The sequence below is a fragment of the Dryobates pubescens genome, chromosome 23 (assembly GCF_014839835.1).
Source record: "Dryobates pubescens isolate bDryPub1 chromosome 23, bDryPub1.pri, whole genome shotgun sequence".
NCBI classification, from domain to species: Eukaryota; Metazoa; Chordata; class Aves; order Piciformes; family Picidae; genus Dryobates; species Dryobates pubescens.
This window is the reverse complement of record NC_071634.1, coordinates 4,020,718-4,039,560: the sequence shown is the minus strand read 5'-3', so window position 1 is coordinate 4,039,560 and position 18,843 is coordinate 4,020,718. Positions and strand designations below refer to the sequence as shown.

Genomic DNA, 18,843 nt, shown 5'->3' with positions numbered 1-18,843 from the left:
AGGTTTGTGATCACTGCACTTATTTATTGATTTATTCTGTTATTATCACAGAGTTGTTTTGGTTGGAAAAGCCCTTTCAAATCATCCAGACCAACCATCCTTTCCCTCTACCAAGGCTGGTGCTAAACCATGTCCCTCAGCACTGTATCTCTGCCTCTTTGCAACACTTCCAGGGATGGGGGATTCAACCAGCTCCCTGGTCAGCTTGCTCCAGTGCTTGAAAACCCTTTCAGTCAAGAAGTCTCTTCTAATGTCCAACCTAAACCTCATCTGGTGCAACTTAATGCCATTTCCTTTTATCCTATGACCTGTTAACTGGGAGAAGAGACTGGTCCTCACCTCACTCCCACCTCCTTGCAGGGAGTTGTAGAGAGCAAATTTCCTTTGCAGGAAGCCAAGCATATCTGCTGATTTGCAGCAAAACTTAATGACCTTAAATTTGATTTTCTTTGTTGGGTGGGTTTTTCAGGTTTTGGTTTTGACTGTGGGGCTTTTATTTCATTTATTTTTGTTGCCCCTTTTTCCCCATCCCCTCTCTGGTTAGAAAGAGAATCCCTGAGGACTGAGAGTGTAAATATTTTTATCTTACCCTTTTATAATGCAAACCATTTTAGACAAAAATTAAAGTGTTAGGGAGAAAAAGTGTTTATGTTTTACAGGGTTAATGAAGGAACAGCTCTTGTATTGACACAAAGGTAGCAATCAGAGGCAGGTATAAGATACCCATAGAATTAATAAACGAGAATCATTCTGCATGTCAAAGTATGAAGCCTGATTTATGGTGCAGTGCTCTGTAATCAGCTCTTACTGAAAGCATGACAAGGACTTGTGGAAAGCAGTGCATTTTAATGAATGTTTTAGAGGAAATCAACACAGGCACTTTCTGGAAGGACATTTGGTCATTTCTTACAGTTTATCTTTTTTCATTACTAAAATTAGCAGTAGTGCTCCTGGTGGTGAAGCTTGTGCAGCGCTCCAAAGGGCACATCCTGATGGGCTGTGTGACCATGCACGCACAGAATTCTCAGGCTGTTGTAGTTGATACAGTGGAATGAAGCTGGAGGTGGGGAGATTTGGGCTGGAGGTGAGGAGGAAGTACTTCACCATGAGGGAGGTGGTTGAGGCCCCATCCCTGGAGGTGTTTAAGCCCAGGCTGAATGAGGCTCTGGCCAGCCTGATCTAGTGTGGGGTGTCTCTGCCCATGGCAGGGGGGTTGGAAGTAGATGATCCTTGTGGTCCCTTCTGACCCTGACTGATTCTATGATATTATGATACTATGATACAGAATCAGATAATTGTTTGGGTTGGAAAAGACCACGAGGGTCATCTAGTTCCACCCCCCTGCCATAGGCAGGGACACTTCACATTAGAATAGTATAGAATAGAATAGAATAGAATAGAATAGAATAGAATAGAATAGAATAGAATAGAATAGAATAGGAGTAGAGTAGAGTAGAGTAGAGTAGAGTAGAATAGACCAGGTTAGATCAAGTTGCTCACACCCATCCTGGCCTTAAAAACCTCCAGGGATGAGGCTTTCACCACCTCCCTGGGCAACCTGTGCCAGTCTCTCACCACCCTCATGGGGAAGAACTTCTTCCTAACATCCAATCTCAATCTACCCATTTCTAATTTTGTTTCCATTCCCCCCCAGCCCTATCACTCCCTGACACCCTAAAAGGTCCCTCCCCAGCTTTCTTGTAGCCCTCTTCAGATACTGGAAGGCCACAATAAAGTCTCCTTGGAGCCTTCTGCTCTCCAGACCAAACAATCCCAACTCTCTCAGTCTGTTTCCATAGGGGAGGAGCTCCAGCCCTCTGCTCATCCTTGTGGCCCTTCTCTGGGCATGCTCTGGACAAACTGAAGCACTGAAGCAGTGGGTTTTAGGACAAGGGATGAACAGAAGCCTTTCAGTTCTCATTCTTTCTGCTGGGAGTCACCTCTCTATCTTGCAAGGGACAGAGCTGCAACTTTGAATTTTTATCTGTTGACAGGAAAATTTTCCTTACTAATTGCATGAGGAGAGCATTTTGTTTCTGCAGATATTTTTGTCATGCTGCAGTTAAGGGAAGGTCTCACAAGAGCTTTGGTAGATTGATTTGTTGGTTTAACTGGGGAGTTAGAATTTTGCTGTGAGCTGCAGCACAATGGAGCAACTGCTGGTATGTTTCCTGAGGTAGATTCTTTTCTCATTGTGAAGTTAGTGAAAAGGGAAAGCTCAGGAAAAAATAACTAACTGTATCCTGGGTTGTTTCATTTATCTCACAGAGATAAACTGGTTTGGGTATATCAGGGTAAATTTGAAACTTAATGGCAAGTTTATGTCCTCCTATGCTTCATTTCTTGTCCACAATTAATAACTTCCCCTTGTTTTCCCACAAAGCCTGGACTGCACTTAAAGAACATATTGATCTATTTTGTTGTAAACCCCACATATATTAAACATTGCATCTGGTAAGTGTGAGTGGGGAAATCAATCCACCTGTGGCTTCTTCATGATTCCAAAGAACATCAAGTGGAAAGCGACCTAGAATGGCAATCAGCTTCTCTGCTAAGACACATAATTAATGTTGCTGGGACTGTCCTAAAGCCACTGCGCAGGCAGGGATGTAAAGGCTAAAGTGAGTCCCTCTAATAGTGGGTATTGCAGAGAATAGCTATGGTTTTGTCAGCCTGCACCCAGATCAAAGTGCTGACACAGCTGATGTGTTCTAGGTGGAGGAGGCACTGGAAGCCGTGAAAAATGCAACCAATGAGCAAGATTTAGCCAATCGCTTCAAGGAGTTTGGGAAGGAGATGGTGAAACTCAACTATGTGGCTGCCAGAAGACAACAGGTGAGTGCCTTTTAAAGCACTGTTGAGAAAGTTAGTCTTGGTTCTAAAGGTCTTGCATTTTAAGTCCAAGTCTGATTAAGAGTGCACAGTAAATGTCATGGTCCATAATTTAATCACCTTGGTTTGGTTTGAATACGAAGACATTTTTTAAAACTACATTTTCTTGTAAGGATATTTTCCAGTTGGCTTCATAGAATGATTTGGGCTGCAAGGGACCTTAAAGATCATCAAGTTTTGAGCCCCCTGCCATGGGCAGGGACACCTTCCACTAGCCCAGGTTGCTCAAGGCCTCATCCAGCCTGGCCTTGAACACCTCCAGGGAAAGGGCATCCACAGCCTCCCTGGGCAACCTGTGCCAGGGTCTCACTGTCAAGAATTTCTTCCTCAAAATTTCAGTGAACAACAGATTGAAAGGTGAAAAGGCAAATGGGTCAGGAGGTGAAGGATAGTTTTCTGTCCCTGATATTAGGGAGACAAGACCAATCCCCATCTCACTCCAGCCTCCTTTCAGGGAGTTGTAGAGGTCAACGAGCTCTCCCCTCAGCCCCCCTGTGGCTGAACAATCCCAGCTCCCTCAGCTGCTCCTCACTAGTCCTGTTCTCCAGACCCTTCACTAGCTTTGTTGCCCTTCTTGGGACCCACTCCAGCACCTCAATGTCCTTCTTGGAGTGAGAGACCCAAAACTGAACCCAGTATTAGAGGTGTGTTCTCACCAGTCTTGGGTACAGGGTGGCAATCACTTCCCTGGTCCTGCTGGTCACACTATTGCTGATCCAGGCCAAAATGCTGTTGGCCTTCCTGTCCACCTGTGCACACACTGGCTCATGTTCAGCCAGCTGTCAGCCAGCACCCCCAGGTCCTTTTCTGCCAGGTGACTTTCCAGCCACTCTGCCCCAGGCCTGGAGTGTTTAATGGGATTGTTAATCAGGACATGGGGTTGTTAACTCTTGGGCAGGAAGTGGATTTCTTTCTGTGATTTCAGGGAGCTATTGTCACTGGCTCCATGTCTGCAGAGTCCCTGGATGGCATGTCTGCAGAGACACTGAAGCTCTGTAGATAATGCATGCTGACACAAACCCTTTCATTGACACCTCTAAACCTGCATGTTTCACAGTATCACAGTATAACTAAGGTTGGAAGAGACCCCAGGGATCATGGAGTCCAACCTGTCTCCGCGGACCTCTTGACTAGACCATGGCACCAAGTGCCACATCCAATCCCCTCTTGAACACCTCCAGGGACGGTGACTCCACCACCTCCCTGGGCAGCACATTCCAATGACAAACGACTTGCTCAGTGAAGAACTTTCTCCTTTTTCCATACAGGAACTGAAAGATCCTCACTGCAGGGATGAAATGGCTGCAGCTCGAGGTGCTCTGAAGAAGAATGCGACCATGCTGTACACTGCATCCCAGGCATTCCTCCGTCACCCTGACGTTGCAGCCACCAGAGCCAACAGAGACTATGTCTTCAAGCAAGTGCAGGAAGCAATTGCTGGTATCTCCAACGCTGCCCAGGCCACCTCACCCACTGATGAGAACAAGGGGCACACTGGCATAGGGGAGCTTGCTGCTGCATTAAATGAGTTTGATGTAAGTACCAGGAGGGTATGGAAAAGGAAGTGTTGCTCCATGCGGGCTACAGGGCTTTTAACTAAGTGAGTTTTGAACGGGACCCAAATTGCCATTTTCATTCAGGTCCATTTCCTCAGACTGCAGAGGCAAAGTGCAGACATTGATTTGTGTTAGGTTTAATGAGGAATAGTTGTTTGCTGCTAATGGACCTGAATTATAAAGAGTTATTTGTGCTCACATGCAGCTGCTGTGATAGAGGGAAGGAAGCCCTCTTTTGCCCTGGTGTCCTTGAAAAATCTACCTACATGGCTCTAAGTAATGCACAGTCTGATTAATCTGGCAGTTTAGCTCTGTGAACAAGATCTCTGATTTGTTGAATGGTAAAGTCAGGAAGTCATGACAGTAAAACAGAGATGGTGGTAGAGCTGAGCATCCTGGAAGCATTAACATTCAGCTTGAGTCAGGAATTATGTTAATCAGAGAGATGGAAAAGCATCTTTCAAACCCATTTGATACCAGTCACCTCAGCTGCAGGCAGAGGCCTGCAGCCTCTCTCCAGAAATAACTACAGTTACACTTAAGAAACTTTCCTACCAGCTAATTGTTTAACTGTTAATTTCGTTGCCACTCTTTGTGATTTACACACACACACACACACACACACCCTGTTGTCCAGTTGAGAAGTGTTCTTTGGAAACTGGTGTGGGGGGAATAATTGCAGGCAGGATCTGAAAATGTTTCTTCATTTCCCATTCTGACTTCAGGTAGAGATTTGTTGAAATTATTACTGGGGCATGGTGTCCTTTTTGCCTTGATTGATACATGAGGTTAAAATACAAGCATCTGTCACACAGTCATGTGCTACTCTATCCTGCTCTTTATAATAAGTCTGCAAGTAGAGATGTAGTGCAGGTGGTTGTGTTGGCCTGAGCATCTCTTCTGCATCTGTGGCTTACTGTCATTGGGTCTACTTTGGAGATGGCAGTAGAAAGGGTAAACATTATAGAATCAAATAAGTTCAAGTACTGAGATATTGAGAAATGACAGAGAATGAGTATAATAAGAGCAAAATGGGAATGGGGATAGCAGAAAATGATAGAATGGTAGGATTGGAAGTGACTTGTGGAGATCAGAGTCCAGCCTCCATTGCCAAAGCAGGATCACCTAGGGCAGGTCACACAAGAATGCATCCAGGTGGATCATGAAAGTCTCCACAGAAGGAGACTCCACAAACTCTCTGGGCAGCCTGCCCCTGGGCCCCATCACTCTCATAGCAAAGAATTTTCTCCTGATGTTGAGGTGGAACCTCCTGTGTTCCAGTTTGTGTCCATTGCCCCTTGTCCTGTCACAGGGCGACAGTGAAAAGAGCCTGGCCCCTTCTTGATATCCACCCTTCAGATAAGATCTCCTCTCAGTCTTCTCTTCTCAGGCTAAGTGGCCTCAGGGGCCTTTCCTCATCAGACAGATGTTCCAGTCCCTTCATCATCCTTATAGCCTCTCTTGGACACTTTCTAATATATTCCTGTCCTGCTTGAATTGGGGAGCCCAGAACTGCACCTGGTACTCCAGATGTGGTCACACCAGGGCAGAGGGGCACAAGATCCTCCCTTGACCTAACAGCCACACACTTCTTAATGCACCTTGTGATGCCATTTGCCTTCTTCGTTGCAAGGGTACATTGCTGTCCCATGGATAACTGACTTACTGTCCACCAAGACTCCAAGGTCCTTCTCCATGGAGCTGCTTTCCAGCAGGTCAACCTCTAAGCTGTACTGGTGCATGGTGTTGTTCCTCCCCAGGTGCAGGATTCCACACTTATTCTTGTTGAACCTCATTAGGTTCCTCTTTGCCCAGCCCTCGAGTCTGTCCAGTCTGTGTGGAGAGTTGTTGGAAGAGACAAGCCAAGAGGGTGAAACTGTTCAGAACTGCTGCTGGGCCCAGAGTTTGACTCCAGTTCAATACACTTTTTAAGTGCCTGTGTGGGCTGTGCTGAGCTTGTCTCTTTAATGTCTGCATTTCTGGATCTACATCTCTTCCTGTTAAATTACTGAGTCAAGACTTAAGGAATCTGTGTGGATTTTAGGGCCTTCTCAGCTGACAGGTGCCTTTCTGGTGAGACCCTGAGGATAACACCTCTGTTTGGTCTGATTGTGCTCTGGCATTTGTGGGGGACTTTGCATGTTGTGGAGAGCAGAGATTTGACAAACACCACCAGCAAACATGTGACAGCTCAGTCCCAAACTGATGATGCTGCTGCTGCTCTCTGGAAAAGGCTGTGGCTCAATGCAGAGAGAGTCATTGTGTTTAGTGCAAGTAGATCTAGTGAAGACTATGCCAGACATCTGAGCTTGTCCCCTGCATCTTTGTGAGGATCTTTGCTCATCATTTCTCTCCTCAGGTAAAGTCTTTTCCGCTCTAGGTGACGTTGGAGCATTATGAACACGTGTGTGAGAGGGGTATCCTTCTGCTCACAGCTAGGTGTGGAAGACCAGCCTAGCTCTGGAGAATTTTCTTTTTCTTATTTTAAGAGACTAAATGGAAATTGTGCTCTGAATTACTGGCAATACAATGATTGAAAGGATGGCTTGATCTGCTTTCTAACAATGTTTCCTGTTCTGCCTCTGCTAAGCTGTTGGATGAGATTGAGTCACACCAAGTTTTACCACAGCCTGGATATTCCCTAAACTCTGACATTTAGGGTTTGGATCTAGTTGGAGATGTCCTTGCTCACTTCAGGAGTGGGGGGTTTGGGCAAGAAGGTCTTTGAGAGTCCCTTCCAACCTGATGCAGTCTGTGAACTGTCATACTGGGGTGATTGTGAATTTACCCTTGTGTTTTACAAGCAATTAAAATTGCAGGAGTAGTGAAACTATGTCATGGGTGAAAAAGTGGTGGAGGAAAAGGTTAGATTTTTATAGTGGCAAGGTCCTACTTCAGTAAAAAGTTTATATTTTCAGTGAAAACCATTTTACAATATATTCCTTTTGCAGTATCAGTCATTTGTTTAGATCAATTTGTCTTTGGTATGACATGCTTACTAAACCTTGTATGATATGAGAGGATAATTCTTCTGTGTTATAAAAAAATGTAGTTTTTCCCATCATATTGAACACTTCTTAATCTTCTCTACCTCAAGCTTCAGAAACAAAGTTCTGTGGCTCAGTGCTTCAAGTAACTCCAGTGTAAATAACTCATCTGAGTAATTCCTCATTCACCTGTAATACAAATTCTAACTCTGCCTATTTGAAGCTCTAATAATAGCTCTATCTTGTTTGAAGCTCTTCAGCTGTTGTGTTTAAGTAGGCTAATTGTCATATTCTATACAATGGTGACTTGTGGTCTAAAGCCACCTGTGAGCAGGAAAGAATTGGAAAGTAGAATGTATTGCTTCAGAGAATTCCTGTAGAAGTAAGGAGAGTTCAGGGATCTGTTTCTGATTGGATTTGCTGCTTTAAAGTACTGGTTGAAGTTGACAGATGACAAAAGTATGTGCTTAATGCCTCGAGATTTGGCCTGTAGCTTAAATGTTCCTGCTTTAATTTTGGATCATTTAAATCCAGATCATAGAATCAGAATGGTAGGGGTTGGAAGGGGCCTCTGGAGGTCATTGAGTCTAACCCACCCCCCCCCCCCCCAGCCAAGGTAGGATCATGTAGGGCAGGTCACAGATATTCCTGGGTTTATTAGTAAACTTATTAGTAAAGTTATAATATGTTTTATGCTCCTTAAATATTTCTGGGTTCTTACTGAAGCTAAAGATGCACCTTTTACCTCTCCTCACTACACTTACTTACATTTGTTCAAGTCACAGAGAGAACTAGCTAAGAACTTGGTGTGAATTCTGAAAATACCTTGTTTTCATTCAGGAAATGATGGTTTTGTTCTGGTAAGGTCTCAGAAATGATGGTTTTGTTCTGGTAGGGTCTCAGAAATTACAGTTTTGTTCTAGTAGGGTCTCAGAAATGATGGGTTTGTTCAGGTAGCATCTCAGAAATTGCAGTTTTGTTCTAGTAAGGTCTCAGAAATGATAGTTTTGTTCTGGTAGGGTCTCAGAAATTGCAGTTTTGTTGTAGCACGGTCTCAGAAATGCTGGGTTTGTTCTGGTAGGGTCTCAGAAATGCTGGGTTTGTTCTGGTAGGGTCTCAGAAATGCTGGGTTTGTTCTGGTAGGGTCTCAGAAATGCTGGGTTTGTTCTGGTAAGGTCTCAGAAATGCTGGGTTTGTTCTGGTAGGGTCTCAGAAATGCTGGGTTTGTTCTGGTAGGGGCTCAGAAATGCTGGGTTTGTTCTGGTAGGGTCTCAGAAATGCTGGGTTTGTTCTGGTAGGGTCTCAGAAATGCTGGGTTTGTTCTGGTAGGGGCTCAGAAATGCTGGGTTTGTTCTGGTAGGGGCTCAGAAATGCTGGGTTTGTTCTGGTACAGTCTCAGAAATGCTGGGTTTGTTCTGGTAGGGTCTCAGAAATGCTGGGTTTGTTCTGGTAGGGGCTCAGAAATGCTGGGTTTGTTCTGGTAGGGGCTCAGAAATGCTGGGTTTGTTCTGGTACAGTCTCAGAAATGCTGGGTTTGTTCTGGTAGGGTCTCAGAAATGCTGGGTTTGTTCTGGTAGGGTCTCAGAAATGCTGGGTTTGTTCTGGTAGGGTCTCAGAAATGCTGGGTTTGTTCTGGTAGGGGCTCAGAAATGCTGGGTTTGTTCTGGTACAGTCTCAGAAATGCTGGGTTTGTTCTGGTAGGGTCTCAGAAATGCTGGGTTTGTTCTGGTAGGGGCTCAGAAATGCTGGGTTTGTTCTGGTAGGGGCTCAGAAATGCTGGGTTTGTTCTGGTACAGTCTCAGAAATGCTGGGTTTGTTCTGGTACAGTCTCAGAAATGCTGGGTTTGTTCTGGTAGGGTCTCAGAAATGCTGGGTTTGTTCTGGTAGGGTCTCAGAAATGCTGGGTTTGTTCTGGTAGGGGCTCAGAAATGCTGGGTTTGTTCTGGTACAGTCTCAGAAATGCTGGGTTTGTTCTGGTACAGTCTCAGAAATGCTGGGTTTGTTCTGGTGCAGTCTCAGAAATGCTGGGTTTGTTCTGGTAGGGTCTCAGAAATGCTGGGTTTGTTCTGGTAGGGTCTCAGAAATGCTGGGTTTGTTCTGGTAGGGTCTCAGAAATGCTGGGTTTGTTCTGATAGGGGCTCAGAAATGCTGGGTTTGTTCTGGTAGGGTCTCAGAAATGCTGGGTTTGTTCTGGTAGGGTCTCAGAAATGCTGGGTTTGTTCTGGTAGGGTCTCAGCCATTCACATTATCAAAGTATTGCGTTGTTGCCACTTGTTGAGTGTTGTGGGATTGATTCTCCCAGTACCCTCCGTGGTCCCCCCATAGCCATCATTGTTATTTGCCTCCCCAGGCAAATAATAATGCAGTAAAATTATTAAATGTGTAGAAATTAAAAGTTCAGGGCCAGGCTGGATGAGGCCTTGAGCAACCTGGTGTAGTGGAAGGTATTCCCTGCCCATGGCAGGGGGTTTGGAATTAGATGGTCTTCAAGGGCCCTGCCAAGCCAAACCATTCTGTGATTCTCTGAAATGAAAAGGACCAGGAAATCCATGCTAGATTACAGCTGAGTTGAAACTAAATGGCATTTACATTCTGCTGTGGGACTGGCAACTGGAAAGAGAGATAAATACATACAGGATGTGGATATAAAAATATAGCAGTGTGGGTATGGCTGATGGGATAAATCGATGCAGGGCTGCAGGCAAGTAGGTGGGGGACACTTTCTGCATGATGGGATGGAGAGGGGGCAGTGACAGGCAGAAATAGTATTTCCTGGGCAGTGGGGATCTCTGCTGAGGAGGAGACTGTCTGCTTTCAAGGTTTGGACTGAGATTGTGATGTCTTGGTTTCCAGAACTGTGGCTGTGTCAGTGGGATGTGCTGACAGCACTTCAGAAGTGCTAACCACTGCAGAAATCCACATGCTAGGGTTTCCAACAGTGCACCCTAAAATACTTCACATTTTTTAAGCTAACTGCATCATGATGCTTCCAAAGCAGGGAGAGCCTTTTGGCACTTTCTGCACTCCTCAGATCTCCTCTGAGATCACAGCTTGGTCGCTTTGCATATGAAGAACGTAATGGCCAGCAGCACCAGGTTGCATTTTGCAGTATAAGACTTTACCTGTTTGCAGATGACTCTGAGGTTGCTGATCTGACCTGTCAAGAGGCAGAAAGGCAGAGTACATTTGCAGGTCCTGATGAGGCTAAGGGGCTGAACAAGCTTTTTCTTTCACATCATTGCTCCACTTTCCTGACACTACAACCTCACCTGTGTGTTACTTTTTAGTGTTTGCTGTTTGGGTGTGTGTGTTTGTTTTCCTTTACAACTTCCATGCAGAATGGAATTGGTGTAGCAGCTCAAAAGTCAGCTGAGTTTAGGCTGAGGGCTCTGGCCAACCTGATCTAGTTACAGATGTCCCTGCTTGCTGCAGAGGGTTGGACTAGATGACCTTTAGAGGTCCCTTCCAACCCAAACCATTCTGTGATTCTATGATAGATTCAGACTAGACAGGGGAAGAAATGTTTTACGCTGAGGATGCTGAGACATTGGCACAGGCTGCCCAGAGAGGTTGTAGATGCCCCACCCCTGCAAACATTCCAGGTCAGGTTGTTTGGGGCTCTGAGCAACCTGCTGTAGTTGCAGATGTCCCTGCTGACTGCAGGGCGGTTGGACTGGGTAAGCTTTAAAGGTTCCTTCCAGTTCAAACCATTGTATGATTTTAACCATAACCATCTGTTTCTGAAGTTCAGTTTACTTTTAATCTGAGTGGTTGGCTTATGATGTTTTATGGTTGATGTTTTACCTGTGCTTGTGGATATATGGGAACATCAGCATGCATGTGATTGTGGAGATGTCAGCTCCAGGGCAGGACAGCAGTATCACAGTATCACTAAGGTTGGAAGAGACCTCGAGGATCATGGAGTCCAACCTGTCACCACAGACCTCATGAGTAGACCACGGCACCAAGTATCACAGTATCACCAAGATTGGAAGAGACCCTGAGGGTCATCGAGTCCAACCTGTCACCACAGACCTCATGAGTAGACCACGGCACCAAGTATCACAGTATCGCCAAGATTGGAAGAGACCCTGAGGGTCATTGAGTCCAACCTGTCACCACAGACCTCATGCCACGTCCAGTCTCCTCTTGAACACCTCCAGGGATGGGGAATCCACTACCTCCCCAGGCAGCACATTCCAATGACGAATGACTCGCTCGGTGAAGAACTTTCTCCTCACCTCAAGCCTAAACTTCCCCTGGTGTAGCTTGAGACTGTGTCCCCTTGTTCTGGTGCTGGTTGCCTGGGAGAAGAGACCAACCCCCACCTGGCTACAAGCACCTTTCAGGTAGTTGTAGAGGGCAATGAGGTCTCCCTTGAGCCTCCTCTTCTCCAGGCTAAACAATCCCAGCTCCCTCAGCCTCTCCTCACAGGGCTTGTGCTCAAGGCCTCTCCCCAGCCTTGTTGCCCTTCTCTGGACACCTTCAAGTCTCTCAATGTCCTTCTTAAACTGAGGGGCCCAGAACTGGACGCAGTACTCAAGGTGCAGCCGAACCAATGCAGAGTACAGGGCACAATGACTTCCCTGCTCCTGCTGGCCACACTTTTCCTAATGCAGGGCACGATGCCATTGGCCCTCTTGGCCAGCTGGGCACACTGCTGGCTCTGACAGTGACAGGCTTTTGGTATCAAATGCGTAGCAGAAATGTGACCTCTGCAAAAGGAAGCACCTTCTGGGAGCGTTAGGATCTTGTTACCTCGATTCCCCTTCAGCAGTGGGAATGCTGCTGCTGGTCTATAGCTGTGTGAGAGCTCCATCTAGTGGGCTTAGGAACTGGCTTTGGGGCTTTTTTCCTTTTTTTTCCTTTTCCCACTGAAACGCTCCTGTGTAGTGTTTTGACAGATTTAGCAATCACAAATACTGTTTGTAAATGTAACCATAGCACATAGCAGCCACTTCCTGTGATGGAAGGAAAAGTGTTGTCCCGACGCACCAAATGCATTCAGCAGGCTTGTAGTGGCACAGCAACCAGTTTGTTAGCAGAGGAGATTTTATGTTGTGAACCCTCAGCCAAACACAGGCATAGGATCATAGAATGGTCTGAGTTGGAAGGGTCTGCCAAAGGTTGTCTAGTCCAACCCCTTCTGCAATCAGCAGAGACATCCTCAACTAGATCAGGTTGCCCAGGGCCCTGTCCAGCCTCACCTTGAGTATCTCCAGGGAAGGGGCCCCAACCACCTCCCTGGGCAACCTGTTCCAGTGTTCTACTACTCTCATGGTAAAGAACTTGTTGCTAACATCCAATCTAAATCTACTCTTCTCTAGTTTGAAGCCATTTCTCCTCATCCTATCACTCCAGGCCTTTGTAAACAGTCTCTCTGCAGCCTCTTCAGTTACTGGCAGGCCACTATTAGGTCTCCTCAGAGTCTTCTCTTCTCCAGGCTGAATGCCTCCAGCTCCCTCAGCCTGTCCCCATAGCAGAGGTGCTCCAACCCCCTCAGCATTTTTGTGGCTCTTCTCTGGACCCGCTCCATCAGGTCCACGTCTTTCCTGTGTTGAAGGCTCTAGACCTGCACACAGTACTCCAGGTGAGGTCTCACCAGGACAGAGTAAAGTGGAAAAATCACCTCTCTGGATCTGCTGGCCACAGATGTATCAAAGACACATAAATGCAGCACACTTTAAAACAAAACAAAACAAACTAATTGTAATTTCTGTAAAGAAATATGTTTTCTAAAACAATCAAATTGTTCCATTGTTATTGCATTTATTACAGGTTGTTCATTTCATTATGAAGATCTAAATTGTCAAATTCAAAATGTATTAAACTTTGTCAAGTCCTATGTAATAGCTCAAACCCCCACGTGTTCCCCAATTAGACTACACTTGGTACTATTTTGAGTGTGTTTAGCACCTCTGAGCTGCTTATGTAGCTCACATGTGGTATGTGGTACCAACATCTCAGGGGAACAACATCTCCATTTATATAGAGAACAGAGCTAGGAGAGGAGTGCTGGGGGCTGTGGAGGGGTGGGAGCTGTTGCTTCTCTGCTCTTGGCTGTGTGCTCCTACTGGAGTGTGATGTTCGTCAGACTGCCATGAATAGGAAGTCTTGGTCTCTTCTTCCTAGTGACAGGATGAGAGGAGATGGCCTCAAGTTGCATCAGGGGAGATTTGGGTTGGACATGAGAAGAAATTTGACTGAAAGGATTCTCAAGCACTGGAGCAGGCTGCCCAGGGAGGTGGTTGAACCGCCATCCTTGGAGGTGTCTCAAAGAGGCAGAGATGTGGTGCTGAGGGACAGGTTTAGCTCCAGCCTTGGTGGTGTTAGAGAATGGTTGGACTGGATGCTCTTGAAGGGCTTTTCCAACTCAAACAATTCTGTGATTCTGGGATTTGAGTCATCCCACTGCCCCAGGAGGACAGACAGTCACTTATTTCTTTAACTCAGTCCTCTGATCTTTAACAAATCAGACACCTCCTCAAAAGCTGCAGTGTGGCGCTGTCCTTATTGCTTCATTCAGCAGCTGTGTGGTGTGTTGCTGGAATGCAGCGTGGGGACAGGTAGAAACATTTGATTTATCCCCAAACAGCCTTGTTAGTGCTTTGGGGCAAGCTGACAAACATACATAACCCAAACCTGTGAACACAGGGCATTTGTTTTCACGGCAGTGCAGACACCTGTCACAGAAATACATTATGTACTTTTATTTAGACACTCTTGTCTCCCAAGTTGATCTGGAAACCTGGGTCCCTCAGAATATTTTGTGCATCTCCTTACACAGAGGCAGTTCTTCATGCTGTCATATGGTTGTGACATTGCTTATCTAAGGTAGCTATCAACTTGACTTTTTAATGGCATTTGTCACTGTGGTTTCTGTTCCTTCTCCTGACAGATTATTCACTTTGAAGGGACATTTGCCTTAAAAATTGTATTTTCATAGTGCTGAATCACTGAGAAGCATGTTTGCAAAAGGTCTCTGCCCTGGAGGTTTTACATTCTAAATAGATGAATTAATGAAAGTGGAAAAAGAGAAAGAGAAGAAAAGAGCTATAATTTTCCAGAATCACACTACAATAGTCTCCCCAGGGAGCCTCATGCATGAATCCACATCTCTGGAGGTTTCAAAGAGGCAGAGATGTGGTGCTGGGAGTGATAAAATACTGGAGCAGGTTACCCAGGGAGGTGGTTGAGGCCCCATCCCTGGAGACATTCAAGATTGGACTTGATGTGGCCCGGGACATTCTGATCTAGTTGGAGGATTCCCTGCTGACTGCAGGGGAGTTGGACAAGGTGATATTTGAGGGGCCCTTCCAACCCAATGCAATCTGTGAATCTGTTGGATCATCTCTCCTATGAAGACAGGTTGAAAGTGGTGGACTCACCATCACTGGAGGTGTTTAGGAAAAGACTTGATGGGGTGCTTGGTGCCATGGTTTATTGATTAGATGGTGTTGGGTGATAGGTTGGACTTGATGATCTCGAAGGTCTCTTCCAATCTGGTTAATTCCATTCTATTCTATTCTATTCTATTCTATTCTATTCTATTCTATTCTATTCTATTCTATTCTATTCTGTTCTGTTCTGTTCTGTTCTGTTCTGTTCTATTCTATTTGGGACTGTTCAGCCTGGAGAGGAGAAGGTTCTGGGGAGACCTTAGGGCTGCATTTCAATAACTGAAGGGGACCTACAGGAAAGCTGGGGAAAGACTGTTTAGAAGGGGCTCTGGTGACAGGACAAGGAGCAATGGTTTGAAGCTGGATCAGGGCAGATTTAGGTTGGACATAAGGAGGAATGTAACATAATACAATACAATACAATACACTAAAATATACTATACTTTATTATACTTTAATATACTGTACTAAATATAATACAGTTAAGTATCATTTAATATACTTAACTAAGACCATTACAAGTTTAGCAGTCTTCAGATAAGTTGCTGATTATACTAAAAGTGATCTTCTTGGACTTTGTTGCAGCAATCAAAGCCAGAATTCTGCATGTTCCTAGCAAAGAGAGCGTTTAATCTATCTGAAGTTGTAAAAAGGTTTGAAACACTTAATTAGAAGGCCTGAATTATGGTGCCAGTCTGTGATTTATGACTTTAATGTTAGTTAACTAATTAGGAATGGAAAATGTTCCCATTCATTTCTGCTCATCGTTCATTAACTGGCTGTAAAGCAGGGCTGGGAACTTGAGACTCTGAGGGGATTTATTGAGTCGGATTTCCTGGCAACTATTTAATACTTTTTTTCAGCTTCCAGGAGCACTTCATTTCCTTGTTAACATAATGCTCACATGTGTAAGAACTTTGCACATGTCAATAACACAGTCAAAGCAGCCCTGAGGACAGAGACTTGGGGGTGCTGGTGGAGGAGAAGCTCAACAGGAGCTCTCAGTGTGCACTTGCAGCCCGGAAAGCCAATCAGATCCTGGCCTGCATCAAGACAAGTATGGCCAGCAGGGCAAGGGAGGTGATTCTCCCCCTCTGCTCAGCTCTGCTGAGACCCCACCTGCAGTTCTGGAGCCCCTATTACAAGAGGGATCTGAAGGTGCTGGAAGGTGTCCAGAGAAGGGCCACAAGGATGAGCAGAGGGCTGGAGCACCTCTCCTGTGAGGACAGACTGAAGGAGTTGGGGCTGTTCAGTCTGGAGAAGAGAAGGCTCCGAGGTGAGCCTTCCAGTATCTGAAGGGGGCCTACAAGAAGGCTGGGGAGGGACTGCTCAGGATCTCAGGGAGTGATAGGACTAGGGGGAATGGAATGGAGCTGGAGGTGGGGAGATTCAGGCTGGAGGTGAGGAGGAAGTTCTTCCCCATGAGAGTGGTGAAGCCCTGGAATGGGTTGTCCAGGGAGGTGGTTGGGGCGCCGTCCCTGGAGGTGTTTAAGCCCAGGCTGGATGAGGCTCTGGCCAGGCTGATCTAGTGTGGGGTGTCCCTGCCCATGGCAGGGTGGTCGGAACTAGATGATCCTTGTGGTCCCTTCCAACCCTGACTGATATTATGATAACTGGGAGTGTAGAGAGCAATAAGGTGTTCCCTGAGCCTCCTCTTCTGCAGGCTAAACAACCCCAGCTCCCTCAGCCTCTCCTCATAGGGCTTGTGCTTGACGTGTCTCACCAGCCTCTCACCATGACCATTCTGTGGTCATTTATTTAAAAACCTAAATGAATAAAGAGATTTGTCTAAGGAAATACTGAAACTCACCTGACTCATGCAGTGGGTTATTTTTAGAACCTTTTCCCAATGGCATAATCTATTACTATAGTTCATCTGCTGCAGTTTCAGGCTTGCCACAACTGAGTGAGATCTGCTGTTGTGCAAAAGAATGCATAGTTGATTTTTGAAGGTCCCACTGCTTGTGATGGGGAACATGCTGGTGGACTCACTGTGTTGAGTGTTCTCATTTGCCTGCAAAGCACAGCTCCATAAATATGCATCAGCTCAGCTCTTAGAGTAGTCATTTCTAATTTAGATGCTTGTAAAACGGCTCTGCTTACTGCTGTGAAACAGAGACCTTAGAAGAGACGTTATTGCACGCTCTGGGTAATGCTGCATTGATTTCTGCCAAGTCAGCAGGGCCTGGAGCTGGGACGATGTACTGCCTGCTTACAGTTCTTCTATTTGTCCTTTTTATTAAATAATGAATCTTCATAAACTTCCTGACACCCTTGTTTATTGCTCTTTAACTGCTACACATCCAGTTAAGGTATAGATTTCTGAGGGCTTTATCTTCTTTCTCTGTATAGTAATGAGAGTTATGGGCTTTGTGTGTGGACTTAATTGGAAGTTTTATGGAGAATTATGCAGATCTTTTCTGTAAAAGCTTTGTCCTGCTGAATTAGAGCAAAAGGAAGAAAAATACACATAGATTCATTTGGAATCAGAATTTAGCCTGGAATAAGCGTGCTGATTTGTAATAAACAGATGCAGTATGCCAACATTAAAGGCAAGATGTTGGCTGTGTATCATGGCCCTCAATCCTGATTTACATTTTAATCCACTGTGTTGTGGTTTTCCAAATTAACTGTATCCATTTGGCTGGTGCTTGTTGATTGCTCTTGGATATTAAAGGAAATAGACTCATCATAAACTTATCAAAATGCTGTGAGAACCAAAATGGTTCATTAACAAAAACCCGCCGTGCTCTGCAATAGGTGTGAGTATTAGAAAGCAGAATACTTTTGACTTTTGCATTCCTCATTCCTGAATCTTCTTTTATTTCTTTTTCTTTTTTTAAAGCTCAAATAATAAGTGCAGAGTTTCCAGAGCCTTTTTTAGACAATAAACAATTAAGGAAGTTCTCTGCGTGGTCGCAGCAAAAGGTTACTGAATTACACGGTGTTGTTTCTGTGCCTGTAAGGAGGAGCAGGAGATTATTTCTTCTGGGTTTGTTACTTTGAACTACAAAAGGAGAAAACCAGCTCAGAATATGATCTACTGCTGACTCAAAACTCGTAATGTTACAGAAGTTTGTGCACTGATAAGGTGTCCTAGTTTGAGGCAGATCCTCTCTTGCCTTCCGCCGGGGCAGAAAAATGAGACTCGGACAAACGGATTGCAGAAGTGATGGAAAGTTTAAATGGAAAAGCAGTGAGTGGTTTACAGAGAAACTACAAGCATAGTGACAAGAGATCCCAAAGCATACAGAGTCCCTCACAGCATACCCAAAAGCCTCCCAGCACTCCCCTTCTCCCTACCTGAGGGTACAGCCAAACCCCCCAGGGCTCTTTCTTCCTCCCCTCTACTGTTAGGCTAATCTCAGCTGGCCAGATATGAGATTGCCCTTCCCCATTCTCTTCTTGGCATTAGGCCTAGCCAGGCCTAAGAGGCCTTGAGATAACTCCCCCTCCATTACCAGATAGGGAGCATCTGCCACGGTAGCAGCGAGGGAAGAAAGAGGAACCTTGCAGATGGATTTATAGGGAGCAGGACATTATGGGTATGAAATAGGCAGCTTCCTGTGTCCACCCACTGGGCTGGACACCAGGGGTGCCAGAAGTGCATCCCATGTGGCAGCAGCAGGAGGCACCCAGCCCCAAACTGCCACATAAGGGTAGAATCTTGTCAATAGGACAGGAGGAAATGGCCTCAGGTTGCACCAGGGGAGGTTTAGGTTGGACATGAGAGACAATTTATTCCCTGGGTCGCCAAGCCCTGGAACAGGCTGCCCAGGGCAGTGGTGGAGCCCACATCCCTGGAGGTATTTCAAAGCCATATAGATGTGGTGCTGAGGAGCATGGTTTAGTGGTGACCTGGCAGTGCTGGGTTAACAGTTAAACTTGTTGATCCTAAAGGTCTTTTCCAACCAAACTGATTCTATGGTTTTTTTATCCCTCTTTGAGTTTTGGTGACATGTTTGGTATATACATAGAATACATATACATAGAATAAACCAGGTTGGA

The 18,843-nt window shown here is 45.5% G+C and overlaps 1 protein-coding gene across 1 annotated transcript in view; it reads left to right on the top strand.

The window, feature by feature from the left end:
- CTNNA2 (catenin alpha 2) overlaps window positions 1-18,843 on the top strand; it is a 698,580-nt gene that overhangs the window by 173,989 nt on the left and 505,748 nt on the right. Inside the window, exons 5-6 of the mRNA XM_054172387.1 lie at window positions 2,716-2,835; window positions 4,161-4,427. Of these exons, the coding sequence (XP_054028362.1) occupies window positions 2,716-2,835; window positions 4,161-4,427 (387 nt within the window). The remainder of the gene's footprint in view (window positions 1-2,715; window positions 2,836-4,160; window positions 4,428-18,843) is intronic.